This window comes from Gobio gobio, assembly GCF_949357685.1.
Source record: "Gobio gobio genome assembly, chromosome: 12".
In the NCBI taxonomy this organism is placed as follows: domain Eukaryota; kingdom Metazoa; phylum Chordata; class Actinopteri; order Cypriniformes; family Gobionidae; genus Gobio; species Gobio gobio.
Window position 1 is genome coordinate 3641534 of NC_137105.1, and position 15000 is coordinate 3656533.

At 40.5% G+C, this 15000-nt stretch overlaps 2 protein-coding genes across 3 annotated transcripts in view; both read left to right on the plus strand.

Moving 5' to 3' along the window:
• Positions 1 to 40: 40 nt before the first annotated feature.
• cUnh8orf82 (chromosome Un C8orf82 homolog) lies at positions 41 to 5807 on the plus strand. The gene is made up of 3 exons (XM_079830874.1): positions 41 to 233; positions 307 to 355; positions 5089 to 5807. The coding sequence occupies exons 1-3, from the start codon at positions 114 to 116 to the stop codon at positions 5541 to 5543; spliced, it is 624 nt and encodes a 207-aa protein (XP_079687000.1). The 5' UTR covers positions 41 to 113; the 3' UTR covers positions 5544 to 5807.
• Positions 5808 to 13417: 7610 nt separating this feature from the next.
• Positions 13418 to 15000, plus strand: part of naprt (nicotinate phosphoribosyltransferase) — a 39584-nt gene continuing 38001 nt past the window's right edge. Inside the window, exon 1 of one of the 2 annotated variants that reach the window (XM_079831258.1) lies at positions 13418 to 13872. In XM_079831258.1, the coding sequence (XP_079687384.1) occupies positions 13581 to 13872 (292 nt within the window). In that variant the 5' untranslated portion in view covers positions 13418 to 13580. The remainder of the gene's footprint in view (positions 13873 to 15000) is intronic. The other variant, XM_079831257.1, reaches the window with a different exon arrangement.

The window sequence follows — 15000 nt, forward strand, 5'->3', positions numbered from 1 at the left end:
GAACTGATGTGGCTGGCGTTTGTTTCCTCCGGTCACAGACACAGCCGGACCGCTGCAAAAACATAAACATAACAGTTGCACAATGCGGGATTATTACTGTTAATAAACCAGATATGAGGTTTCTCAACAGGCTGTTTAGTGCTAAATCGAGGAGGCTGTCCTCATACACACAAGGACAGAGTCCAGAAGCAAGAATCAGAGAGTATTTCTACTATATCGATCATCAAGGACAGGTACACCTTTATTATACTGATGACATTGATGATACAATTCCCATAATCATGATTTATTTTCTCTCTTGTCAAGCTCTTTCTGGATGACACCAAGGTGAAGAACTTTGTCACCTGTTTCAAAGGTATTTCTACCGTTGAGTGTTAATATAACCATATCTAATACTATGTTGTGTAATGTTCTTATGGAATATGAATACCCGTCTTGTGGTCTGTATTACATTAATATAAACCTCTTACACAGTGCCTGACTTACAGCTCAGCTCAATACTGTTAATAATCCTCTTTTCCTTTTCTGTACTTGAAATTGCTCTTACTGTGACATGGTCAGTGTTGCCACAGTTACTTTGAAAAAGTAATCTGATTACTCCTTTAAAAAGTAACTTAGTTATATTGCAAGTTACTTTATTAGTTACATTCAGCAGTTGCAGACAACACCCCTGCCGCCTCAACATAGAAATGACAACACTCACTTTATTGGAAGTGCATTTTTAACAGTTAACAATGCATCTCCTGAAAATATTTCCTGGAAAAAAAACAACATGTTTTAATAAAAAAAATTTATAAAGACTCACAAACATAAATACTCTCCCCGAGATGCAAGAAGAAAGCAAAAATATATATTTTTTACTAAGGAAATTGACAAAAATAGTAACTCACAGTGACTTAATCTGATTACTGGTTTGGAAATAGTAGTCAGTCCTTCCAGAAAAATGCGGCTTTTTTTTTGTGATTGTTGCAGGCAAAAATCCTTGATTATGCGGCACGTTTTCTTAAAAAATGTGATGGAAAATGCGGGATATTTATGCAATTTTATGCAATAAAATTGCGGGAACTTGCAAAAACCGCGGTTTGATGAAAAAGAGAAAAAAAGCACTTCATCACAGAAAGTGCTGGGAATATTTAAGTTCTCATCTTGTTTTATTGAAGACCTTAATAAACACGCGGCTCAAATTTACAAAACATTGAGTCTAACAAGTTCTGTAGCTTTACAAAAGGAATATGCTACAACTTCTGAAAAAATGAATAAATAACTTCCTGTTTTACAGAGGTAGCTACAAAACAGAGATTTGAGTGCTTCCAGTGCACAAAGTGCAATCTCTTAAAGGGTTAGTTCACCCAAAAATGTAAATTCTGTCATTAATGACTGACCCTCATGTCGTTGGACACCCGTCAGACCTCCGTTCATCTTCAGACACAAATGAAGATATTTTAGTGTAAATCCGATGGCTCAGAAAGGCCTCCATTGGCTCACTTTACACTCTCAAGACCCTTAAAAGCTACTAAAGACGTCGTTACAAAGTCCATCTCACTACAGTGGTTCTACAATAACTTTATGAAGCGACGAGAATAGTTTTTGTGCTAAAATCTAAATAACGACTTATATAGTGATGACCAATTTCAAAACACAGCATCATGAAGCTTCGAAGCGTTATGAATCAGTGAGTCGAATCATGATTCGGATCGCGTGTCAAACTGCTGAAATATATGACTTTGGCGCTTCAAACCGCTGAATCGACTCACTGATTCATAACGCTTCAAACCGCTGAATCGACTCACTGATTCATAACGCTTCAAACCGCTGAATCGACTCACAGATTCATAACGCTTCAAACCGCTGAATCGACTCACAGATTCATAACGCTTCAAACCGCTGAATCAACTCACTGATTCATAACGCATCAAACTGCTGAATTGATTCACTGATTCATAACGCTTCAAACCGCTGAATCGACTCACTGATTCATAACGCTTAAAACCACTGAATCGATTCACTTATTCATAACGCTCCAAACCACTGAATCGACTCACTGATTCATAACACTTCAAACCGCTGAATCGACTCACTGATTCATAACGCTTCAAACCGCTGAATCGACTCACAGATTCATAATGCTTCAAACCGCTGAATCGACTCACTGATTCATAACGCTTCAAACCGCTGAATTGACTCACTGATTCATAATGCTTCAAACCGCTGAATCGACTCACTGGCTTCAAACTGTTGAATGGACTCACTGATTCATAACGATTCAAACCGCTGAATCGACTCACTGATTCATAACGCTTCAAACCACTGAATCGACTCACTGATTCATAACGCTTCAAACCGCTGAATCGACTCACTGATTCATAACGCTTCAAACCGCTGAATCGACTCACTGATTCATAACGCTTAAAACCACTGAATCGATTCACTGATTCATAACCCTTCAAGCCGCTGAATCGACTCACTGGCTTCAAACCGCTGAATCGACTCACTGATTCATAACGCTTCAAACCGCTGAATCGACTCACTGATTCATAATGCTCCAAACCGCTGAATCGACTCACTGATTCATAACGCTTCAAACCGCTGAATCGATTCACTGATTCATAACACTTCAAACCGCTGAATCGACTCACTGATTCATAACACTTCAAACCGCTGAATCGACTCACTGATTCATAACACTTCAAACCGCTGAATCGACTCACTGATTCATAACGCTTCGAAGCTTCATGATGCCGTGTTTTGAAAGCGGTCAACACACCGGGAAACTCCCATGGCAATAGGGGGAAATGGCGGCTCTTGTGTGAAATAAACGAAAATTTTTCAACTTTCTGCTAATATATATGACTTTTTTGCAACGAAAATGCGGGGATTATGAAATCAAGCTAGCTATGCATATTTTGCACGTGGAAATAGGCAATTTATGTGGCGTATTTGAAAAAACGTGGCCCCCGCATAAATATGCGGACTTTGGCTGATTATGCATTAAATCATGCGATCGCATAATCGCGTTTTTCTGGAGCGACTGAGTAATGCGTTAGATTACTCGTGACTGGAAAAAAGTAGTCAGATTAGATGAAGCGCGTTACTGGCATCACTGGACATGATACAGTGATATATGAGGATTATACCTCAGCACTGTATGGGTACCATATTCATAACCCATGGCAGGGTTTAAAGGCACAATATGTAAGATTCTTGGATTAAAATAACCAAACTAGAACAGTTATATATTTTGTTGACTTGTGCACTTCATCCCAAATGTTTCCAAGAATGTTTAAATCAAGAGAAATCAGAGATTTTACCCTTTCATGCATGGTGTCCACATTTGGGGACAGTTAATTTAACTCCATCTAGGGTTCATTCATCTTGGTAATTCTCTCCAAACCACTTGAGGGCAGTGTCAGTAGATTGACAGCAATATTTTAACAATGGCTACTGTCTTGTAACCCAAATATTCATTGCTTGATGACATCATTAATCCAAGATGGCTGACAGCGATAGCCATGTGCCAAATGCCCCAGGCATATCTGTGAAAAACTTTTACATAAGGAGATCAATTGAGCTAAAAAAAAATATTAGTATGTACAGTAAAGTATGATGAAGATGTTAGTATTTTAAAAACTAAAATTTAGAGTAAAATGTCGTTTTTATACACCAAAAACGAACTGTCCACGCAGGAGTCAGCGTGCGTGCGTGCGTGTGTGTGTGTGCGTGCGTGTGTGTGTGTGTGTGTGTGTGTGTGTGTGTGACAGTGACTGCACTGATGAGGAGTGTGTGCCAGCAAAGCCCAGCCCATATTGCTATTAGGTTTCCACATATATGTAACTCGCATTATAGTTCCTACACTCTGTGTTTTATCGTTGTAATATTAATGTTTTAAATATCTGAGCTGTTATGCATAGCATAAAATGACATAATAAAAGCACAATATTCCATATTGTCATCTGTGGCTTTTTCTCCCATTTTACGCCTTTGTTGCACATACGTGGACAGTTAAATAATTTTTAAATAAAACTGAATTTTGTAAAAATTAAAATGGATTTCAATTATAGCATCATATTACAGTAATAAAAAGAATTTAAAGGGTTAGTTCACCCAAAAATGTAAATTCTGTCATTCCTCCCCCTCATGTGGTTGGACTCCCGTCAGACCTCCGTTCATCTTCAGACACAAATGAAGATATTTTAGTGTAAAGCTGATGCTGAGAAAGGCTTCAGATAGGCCTCCATTGGCATTCAGTACATTTACACTCACAAGACGTTGTGTGTGTGTGTGGAATATTATGGAATATGGAATATATTCCACAATATGGAATATTGTGCTTTTATTATGTCATTTTATGCTATGCATAACAGCTCAGATATTTAAAACATTAATATTACAACGATAAAACACAGAGTGTAGGAACTATAATGCGAGTTACATATATGTGGAAACCTAATAGCAATATGGGCTGGGCTTTGCTGGCACACACTCCTCATCAGTGCAGTCACTGTCACACACACACACACACACACACACACACACACACACACACACACAACGCCGGATCTGCGTCATATTCTCACGCATGCGTCGTGGAGGCACACGGAAGACAAGAACAAGCTGGATAAAGGTGTTATTTTGATTTTTTTTTGCGCACAAAACTATTGTCGTCGCATCGTAAGATTATTGTAGAGTCACTGTGGTGAGATGGACTTTTTTCGACGTTTTTAGTGCCTTTTATGGGTCTTGTGAGTGTTAATGTACTGAATGCCAATGGAGGCCTATCTGAAGCCTTTCTCAGCATCAGCTTTACACTAAAATATCTTCATTTGTGTCTGAAGATGAACGGAGGTCTGACGGGTGTCCAACGACATGAGGGTGAGGAATTAATGACAGAATTTACATTTTTGGGTGAACTAACCCTTTAAAAAAAATCTAGATCATGTTTTCCATAATGCATGCATGAAAGGTTAACCAGGACACGGACCGTGTGTGGCCTATCAATCATATCTGCGTTACCCGCCGGTTTTATTTAGTAGAAAAGCAGGGAATAAAACGTGTGGGATTTTACAGCTCTTTCCGTCTGTTCTCTCTTAGACCAGCACTTCTTGGTTTTCTTCTTCAATCGTCTGAAATCGAACCAGAGTGGCCGTTATCAACAGGACTTCCCCTTCCTCTCGCTCTGCGGACGCGAACGCAACTTCCTGCGCTGCGACGACCAGCCCATCGTCTTCACACACCTGCTGTCGGAGGCGGGGCTTGAGGAGCGTCTGTCATACTGCGGAGGCGGAGCTAAACTGACCGTCCCGTTCCGGCCAGAGTGTCTCTTCATGCAGCCGGTCAGCGGCAGACTGTACCATCCTGGCCCTGAGCGGGGGGGCGGGCTGGGGCTGCTGCGGTCAGCGCTGGCCATTGAGCTGAGTGCACACTTTGAGTACCCGGCGGGACAGGAAACCATAGGACCGCCCACTCACTTTATGTGGGCGGGGCGTCGACACACTCTAACCAAAGAGTTGGCCAAACATTTTCATGTTGAAAAAGATTCAAGATGATTCAATTGAGCCCATTATAATCCTGCTGTAATTAACCTATGTTCTGAACATGCTGCCGAAATAATAAATGTATATATTGTGTTTGTTTTCATTTGCCTGCACATCATTTCCACACTTCAATGACTTTTTCTATTATGACGAAATAATTAGTGCTGTCAAATCGATTAATCGCATCTAACATAAAAGTTTGTAAATATATATATTAAGGCTGTCAAAAGATTAATCGCGATTAATCGCATCCAAAATAAAAGTTTATGTTTACATAATATATGTGTGTGTACTCTGTTAATTATTATTTATATATAAATACACACACAAGCATGTATATATTTAAAAAAACAAATTATTTTTATATATAAAACATTTATATATTATAGATTATATAAATGTATATACATGCAAATATTTCTTAAATATATACATGAATGTGTGTGTATTTATATATAAATAATAAGAGGTAACGCTACTACATGCACTATAGGCTAATAATAGTAAATAAAACCCTTAACCACAACACTAAACCTAACTCTATAGTAAGTTTGCCCGCAAAGCTTTTGTGATGGAGATAATATGAAGTAGTCCATTCCATTTTTTATAATTTTTCCATCTCCATCACATGAATTTCGGACGCAAGGCCTTTGTGTTTAAATTACGCGAGTGGAAGACAGAAAAGAATGTTACAAACCCACGCATTTTAATACTACACTTAACCCTCTATGGTACGGTGTTGCCTCCAGGCAACATAGTCTATTTTAGTTTATTTTGAATAAAATTAAAAAGCAATTTATTGGTCAAACCTATCTCTGGGAAGAAGAACTCAAATACTAATCAATGAAAGTGCAAAAAATTTGTCACATGACCCACAGGGGTCCATTTTGTGTCCTTTTTCAGCACATGTGCACAGGTCACATGGCTCCATATTTTCTCCAATGAAAAGTGCATTTTTCACTAATTTCTGGCCAGTTAATCGCCCACAAAAAATATGAGTCACATTCACTGGTAAGTAAAGAAGTATTTTCAAGAACTTTACATTATTTATCAACAAATGTTTTAGAGTAAATTACAAAAAACTGTGTGTTGCCTCAAGGCAACATTGTACCATAATGGAATCGCATAAGGTAATTCACATCCTATAACTGCACATATTGTTGATCTGTACATTTTCTATAGCATTTAAAAAAGGTATATAACACAACTGTTGAGTGTGAGGATGAGGTGTCATGTGATGAGGAAGATGAGGGTCATAGTGACAATCCGGCAGGGAGAGATCGAAGATGGAGATGAGGATGAAGATGGATATGATAACTTGATATGATAACTTGACACGATAACTTGATATGATAACTTGACATGATAACTTGATGTGATGGTTTGGTAATACTTGTGTTCCACGATGGTACAATGTTGCCTGAGAGCAACAGCTGAATTTGAAATGTTACTTTTTATTAAATATGACATTTGTAATACATTATAAACTGGACAAATGTGTTTGTTCAGGTGTCTGGTTAAAGAAATTGATGTTTTAAATAAATATATTTCTTTTCTTTGTTGAGGCAACAAACTTAAATTTTTTTTTGTAAAAAAACGTTGTGAAAATTTTTATTGTTATTGTTATAGTGTCCTATTTTAAGCAGGAAATACACCACAAATATTTTTTTTCTCATTGAAATCATATTGCGTACCATAGAGGCTTAACCTTGACTTCATATTTTTTGCTATAAAATTTAACTAATTAGGGGCCAAGCACCGAAGGTGCGAAATGCACCTATTGAAACCGTTCCCATTTCTATTATTATTATTATTCTGCTTCTTCTTCTTCCGCTCTTCTTCTGGCAGCCCATAGAACCGTTTGCGGGAAAATTATGACATTTGGCACACTGATAGAGGACAGTCTGAAAAGTCCCCATAGCCAATTTGTAGTCTCTAACTTAATCCCTCTAGCGCCACCATCAGTCCGAAATTTGACCCATGTTTATGCAAATAACTTTTGAACCATGAGGGCTAGAAACAAAATTCGTCCTAGACGGTTCATCCAATTTGCACAAAAATTGAACCAGATCATCTTCAGACCATGCTGACAAAATATCTTGCAAATCAAGTTGATTCGTCAAATTGTTTTCGATAAACGTGCAAACTAATTTTACGTAACACTTGCGAAAACACACTTAGGGCAATATCTCCATAACGCTTTATTGTTTTTAAACCAAACGTGGTACATGTTCTCACAAGCATGACCTGAGGCAACCTGCAGCTTTTCGGCGCAGCGCCACCTGCTGGTCCGGAGATATGAAAAATGGCTATTTTTGCTTATAACTTCTGAACTGTTTGTCCAAAAATAAAAGTGGTCTTGTTAGATTCAGGACGTCATGCCGAGTCGTCTGATGTCCAATTTTACCATTTCGGCCATTTTAGCTGTCGGCCATTTTGAATTATGTGTTAAAATGCTGTATTTTATCAACGCATGAACGGATTGTTACAAAACTCGGTATGGGTCATCAGCACGATGCCCTGAAAGAGCCTGAGAAGTTTCGAAACAGCGCCACCTAGAGGAGGGGTTTTTTTCAAACGCTTATAACTTTGGGTGTGGTTGACTTATTTTCATGGGAGTAATTTTTTTTGTCTCCTGAATCCTCGCCGAGTCCAACGATACCAGACTTGCTAGGTTTCGGCGTATGGTTTGTGCAGCGTTGCAATTTAGCGCTTAAAAAACATTAGCTGATATCTTCGAAACCGCTAGTCCAATCGAGACAAAACCAGCGTCAGAAGTTTGGAAACATAGGTAGATAGCTTTACGCTAATACCCAAATGTCAAAATATTGATAGTAAGGGGGAGTAAAATCCAATCAAAGTCAGGTGTCAGTCATTTTGTATGTGTTTTTTCATATAAATGTCTATAACTCCAAAACTAAATGAGATATTTTCACCAAAACCGACACACACATGTATGGGCTCACTCCGAGGACACATAAAAAAAATGGTAGGATTGTGCCTCTTGGTGGCGCTATAATAGAACAAAACATGAAATTTCCATTGACTACAATGCAGTATTATGATATAAAATGCTATACTTTACAAATGAATTGGTGTATCATTACAAAACTTGGTTTGTGCCATCTAGGGTTGCCAACTGTCCCGAATTAGGCGGGACGTCCCGTATTTTGAGCCTAATTGATTTGTCCCGTACGGGACCTCACTTGTCCCGTTTTTTACTACTACGCTGATCTAACCACTGATACAACAGCAGCGAGCAGGGCTGATCACGACACTTGAGAATGATCACCGTCGCTGACAGACACACACACCCAACACCTCACACGTCACACCTAACCTATCATGATCATCCAATCACAGCCCCCCTCCTCTCACGCGCATCAGTATACGTTGTAAATGCGCCAATTCCTCCACACACACACAAAAAAAGTCGAGACTGCTTGAATCGGTCAAGGGCAGCCAAAAATATCCATGGAAAAAGTAGACTTAGTGAGCAGAGGCATGCCCCTCTTTTCTTCTTTTGCATTTAAATTATTTATTTTGTAAAGTTTTGTTTTTCAACTCATATATAGTTTGAATGAAATAAGAATGTGAAGCATTTATTCATAAGCATTTATTCCCCACCACTGTTTGTGTGCACAGAAGTTGCATGTTCTGAGTCTGCTATTTGATTCCTATTTGATGCTGCAAAAATACAGCATACAGACGCTATGTTATTTTTAGTTTGTCACATGCAAGATTAACATGAATTTTTCTAACCTATAGTGAAGGAGTCACAAGTGTTTTGTCTTAGTCTTTTAATTGAACCATTACCTATTACCTTTACTATTTGTCTGTGTTAACACTGCTGTAAATGAACAAACTAAGATTAAACCTACTGTACTTGCCATGGCACGAGAGTTATGTATTAATATTTTATTAAGTTAGCTATCATTATGACAAATGGCTAAAAATCATACACTGTATTTTCGCACAAAACCAGCCCACCTTTTGTCCCTCATTTCATAGTGACAAAGTTGGCAACCCTAGTGCCATCAGCACCATGCCTTTAAGCTACTTAAAAGGTTTCAAAACAGCACCGCATGTGGTCCATACTTATAATGAAAAGGCCTCTAGAGGCTATATCTCTGCAATGACATATTGACACTATATTGACTCCCTGCTTTGATATATTGACACCAATCTTTGCATGTGTCATTGTTCCCTTATTCTGAACACACCACATCAATTTTGTAACCGTGCCACCTATTGGTTGAAAGTGATAAATCATGAAATCATTATTATTGACTGTATTTATCATTTTACAGCTATTTTGCCTCAAATCACCATAATAGGTCTTTAATTGCTCATTGCTGCAGTTGATCTGACATTGCCAGCCATCTTGGCATGTCTTGTCTTCTTCTTTGCGCTTGGCCCCGATAATGGCTGCTTGCAGCTATATTTGAACATTATTATGCGTTTTGATTTATCTAATCCAGGTTACCGTATCTGCAAAATATACTTTATGAAAAATTGCACATTCAACACAACATACACTCTAAAAAAATTCAGGGTTAAAAACAACCCAAGTGGGGTTGAAAATGGTCTAACCCAGATATTGGGTTGTTTTAACCCGGTGAATGGGTTGTTTTAACCCAGCAAATGGATTGTTTTAACCCAGTGAATGGGTCATTTTAACCCAGCAATTGGGTTGTTTTAACCCAGTGAATGGGTTGTTTTAACCCAGCAAATGGGTTGTTTTAACCCAGTGAATGGGTTGTTTTAACCCAGCGAATGGGTCGTTTTAACCCAGCAATTGGGTTGTTTTAACCCAGTGAATGGGTTGTTTTAACCCGGTGAATGGGTTGTTTTAACCCAGTGAATGGGTCATTTTAACCCAGCAATTGGGTTGTTTTAACCCAGTGAATGGGTTGTTTTAACCCGGTGAATGGGTTGTTTTAACCCAGCAAATGGGTTGTTTTAACCCAGTGAATGGGTCGTTTTAACCCAGCAATTGGGTTGTTTTAACCCAGTGAATGGGTTGTTTTAACCCAGCAATTAGGTTGTTTTAACCCAGTGAATGGGTCGTTTTAACCCAGCAATTGGGTTGTTTTAACCCAGTGAATGGGTTGTTTTAACCCAGCAATTAGGTTGTTTTAACCCAGTGAATGGGTTGTTTTAACCCAGCGAATGGTTTGTTTTAACCCAGTGAATGGGTTGTTTTAACCCAGCGAATGGGTTGTTTTAACCCAGTGAATGGGTCGTTTTAACCCAGTGAATGGGTCGTTTTAACCCAGCGAATGGGTTGTTTTAACCCAGCAAATGGGTTGTTTTAACCCAGTGAATGGGTCGTTTTAACCCAGCAAATGGGTTGTTTTAACCCAGTGAATGGGTCGTTTTAACCCAGTGAATGGGTCGTTTTAACCCAGTGAATGGGTCGTTTTAACCCAGAAATTGGGTTGTTTTAACCCAGTGAATGGGTTGTTTTAACCCAGCAAATGGGTTGTTTTAACCCAGTGAATGGGTTGTTTTAACCCAGCGAATGGGTCGTTTTAACCCAGCAATTGGGTTGTTTTAACCCAGTGAATGGGTTGTTTTAACCCGGTGAATGGGTTGTTTTAACCCAGTGAATGGGTCATTTTAACCCAGCAATTGGGTTGTTTTAACCCAGTGAATGGGTTGTTTTAACCCGGTGAATGGGTTGTTTTAACCCAGCAAATGGGTTGTTTTAACCCAGTGAATGGGTCGTTTTAACCCAGCAATTGGGTTGTTTTAACCCAGTGAATGGGTTGTTTTAACCCAGCAATTAGGTTGTTTTAACCCAGTGAATGGGTCGTTTTAACCCAGCAATTGGGTTGTTTTAACCCAGTGAATGGGTTGTTTTAACCCAGCAATTAGGTTGTTTTAACCCAGTGAATGGGTTGTTTTAACCCAGCGAATGGTTTGTTTTAACCCAGTGAATGGGTTGTTTTAACCCAGCGAATGGGTTGTTTTAACCCAGTGAATGGGTCGTTTTAACCCAGTGAATGGGTCGTTTTAACCCAGCGAATGGGTTGTTTTAACCCAGCAAATGGGTTGTTTTAACCCAGTGAATGGGTCGTTTTAACCCAGCAAATGGGTTGTTTTAACCCAGTGAATGGGTCGTTTTAACCCAGTGAATGGGTCGTTTTAACCCAGTGAATGGGTCGTTTTAACCCAGAAATTGGGTTGTTTTAACCCAGTGAATGGGTTGTTTTAACCCAGTGAATGGGTTGTTTTAACCCAGCGAATGGGTTGTTTTAACCCAGCAAATGGGTTGTTTTAACCCAGTGAATGGGTCGTTTTAACCCAGCAAATGGGTCGTTTTAACCCAGTGAATGGGTCGTTTTAACCCAGTGAATGGGTCGTTTTAACCCAGCGAATGGGTTGTTTTAACCCAGCAAATGGGTTGTTTTAACCCAGTGAATGGGTCGTTTTAACCCAGCAAATGGGTTGTTTTAACCCAGTGAATGGGTCATTTTAACCCAGTGAATGGGTTGTTTTAACCCAGTGAATGGGTCGTTTTAACCCAGAAATTGGGTTGTTTTAACCCAGTGAATGGGTTGTTTTAACCCAGCAATTGGGTTGTTTTAACCCTGTGAATGGGTCATTTTAACCCAGCAATTGGGTTGTTTTAACCCAGTGAATGGGTCATTTTAACCCAGAAATTGGGTTGTTTTAACCCAGTGAATGGGTCGTTTTAACCCAGCAATTGGGTTGTTTTAACCCAGTGAATGGGTTGTTTTAACCCAGCAATTGGGTTGTTTTAACCCTGTGAATGGGTCATTTTAACCCAGCAATTGGGTTGTTTTAACCCAGTGAATGGGTCATTTTAACCCAGAAATTGGGTTGTTTTAACCCAGTGAATGGGTCGTTTTAACCCAGCAATTGGGTTGTTTTAACCCAGTGAATGGGTCGTTTTAACCCAGCAATTGGGTCGCTTTAACCCAGTGAATGGGTTGTTTTAACCCAGTGAATGGGTCGTTTTAACCCAGCAATTGGGTTGTTTTAACCCAGTGAATGGGTCGTTTTAACCCAGCAATTGGGTTGTTTTAACCCAGTGAATGGGTTGTTTTAACCTAGCAATTGGGTTGTTTTTACCCAGTGAATGGGTTGTTTTAACCTAGCAATTGGGTTGTTTTTACCCAGTGAATGGGTTGTTTTAACCCAGCAATTGGGTTGTTTTAACCCAGTGAATGGGTCGTTTTAACCCAGCAATTGGGTTGTTTTAACCCAGTCAATGGGTCGTTTTAACCCAGCAATTGGGTTGTTTTAACCCAGTGAATGGGTCGTTTTAACCCAGTCAATGGGTCGTTTTAACCCGGTGAATGGGTTGTTTTAACCCAGCAATTGGGTTGTTTTAACCCAGTGAATGGGTTGTTTTAACCCAGCAAATGGGTTGTTTTAACCCAGTGAATGGGTCGTTTTAACCCAGCAATTGGGTTGTTTTAACACAGTGAATGGGTCGTTTTAACCCAGTCAATGGGTCGTTTTAACCCAGCAATTGGGTTGTTTTAACCCAGTGAATGGGTTGTTTTAACCCAGTGAATGGGTCGTTTTAATCCAGCGGTTGGGTGAAATGTTTGCTTAAAACAACCCAATTGCTGAGTTAGTCCATTTTCAACCCAACTTGGGTCGTTTTTTAACCCAGCATTTTTTTTTAGAGTGTATGGTTATAAAAATAAAACCGAAAAATAACATGCAAAAGGTTGCAAAAAAGAACCAAGAGAATGTTCCTATAATTTGGTCCCCGTTTTGGGAACGTTCTGTGTTGTTCCTCGCATGCAATTAAACTTTTATGGTTTACAATCTGACCCCGGAGGTGTTGATGTCTTGATATTATCTGCAGGATCATAAAGTGTTGAAACCATACGCAGTTTACAAACACAGCAGTGATTGAGGAACACATGGGAGTATCTGGGCGGAGACTGCGCGCTGGAGGAGCGGAGAGGAGTCATGTAACTGTGTAAAGGGTCACCCGGTTTACACGTGAGCATGGTGGGAGAAGACGCGAGAGACTAGAGGAACGACAGGAAACACCAACACTGCATGTCGCAAGCCATAAACAAACCAGATCAACTGAACTGGAAAATGGCGACAGGTGAGGGGAATGAAGCGCGTGCGGCGCTCGAGCGCTCGGTGCTCACCCGGGTTCCGCCGCTGCTCACGGATCTCTACCAGTTCACCATGGCGTACGCGTACTGGCGCGCGCGCAGACACAACGAGCCGGCCGTGTTCGAACTGTTCTTCAGGGACAACCCGTTCGGCGGAGGGTTCTCGCTCCTCGCGGGTCTGAGCGACTGTTTGCTCTTCCTGGAAAACTTCTCGTTCTCAGATGACGGTGAGCATGTGAACTGCAGACATACTTACTTCTACCTTTTTAGAATGCGTCTCAAAAGTTAGTATGCTCCCCAAACACACAAGAGCATGTGTCCAGTGAGCTCCCTAGACAGCATGGGGTTCAAAACCTAGTATGCTGTATAACTAGACAGCATGTGTCTTGTTGACTACATCATGCCTCTCAAAGCCTAGAATGCAGCCTTAATGTCTGATAACAAAGTGACTTCCCTTCACAAACAACTTTTTTGGGCATGCATCTCAGAACTTGTTAGGCTACCTAACTTGTTTTTGGCATGTCTTAGCCTAAACACATGTTTGGTCATGTACCTAACTAGACATCATCTGTCAGGCACATCTTAAAACCAAGTGACCATCCTACATAAACAGCTTTTTTTGGGCATGCATCTCAAAACTTAGTATGATGTGCATGCATTACTAAACCAGGTATGCTGTCTAATTAGACAGCACAGCATTAGTTAGGAAATGACAACCTAAACAGCTTTATTTTTTGACCCACCCATCCATCCATCCATCCACCCATCCATCCACCCATCCATCCATCCATCCATCCACCCACCCATCCATCCACCCACCCATCCATCCATCCATCCATCCATCCATCCACCCACCCATCCATCCATCCATGCACCCACCCATCCATCCATGCACCCACCCATCCATCCACCCATCCATCCATCCATCCATCCATCCACCCACCCATCCATCCACCCACCCATCCATCCACCCACCCATCCATCCACCCATCCATCCATCCATCCATCCATCCATCCATCCACCCACCCATCCATCCATCCATGCACCCATCCATCCACCCACCCATCCACCCACCCACCCATCCATCCATCCATCCATCCACCCACCCACCCATCCATCCATCCATCCACTCACCCATCCATCCATCCATCCATGCACCCATCCATCCATCCACCCATCCATCCATGCACCCACCCATCCATCCACCCATCCATCCACCCACCCATCCATCCATCCACTCACCCATCCATCCATCCATCCATGCACCCATCCATCCATCCACCCATCCATCCATCCATCCATGCACCCATCCATCCATCCATCCATCCACCCATCCATCCATCCATCCACCCAC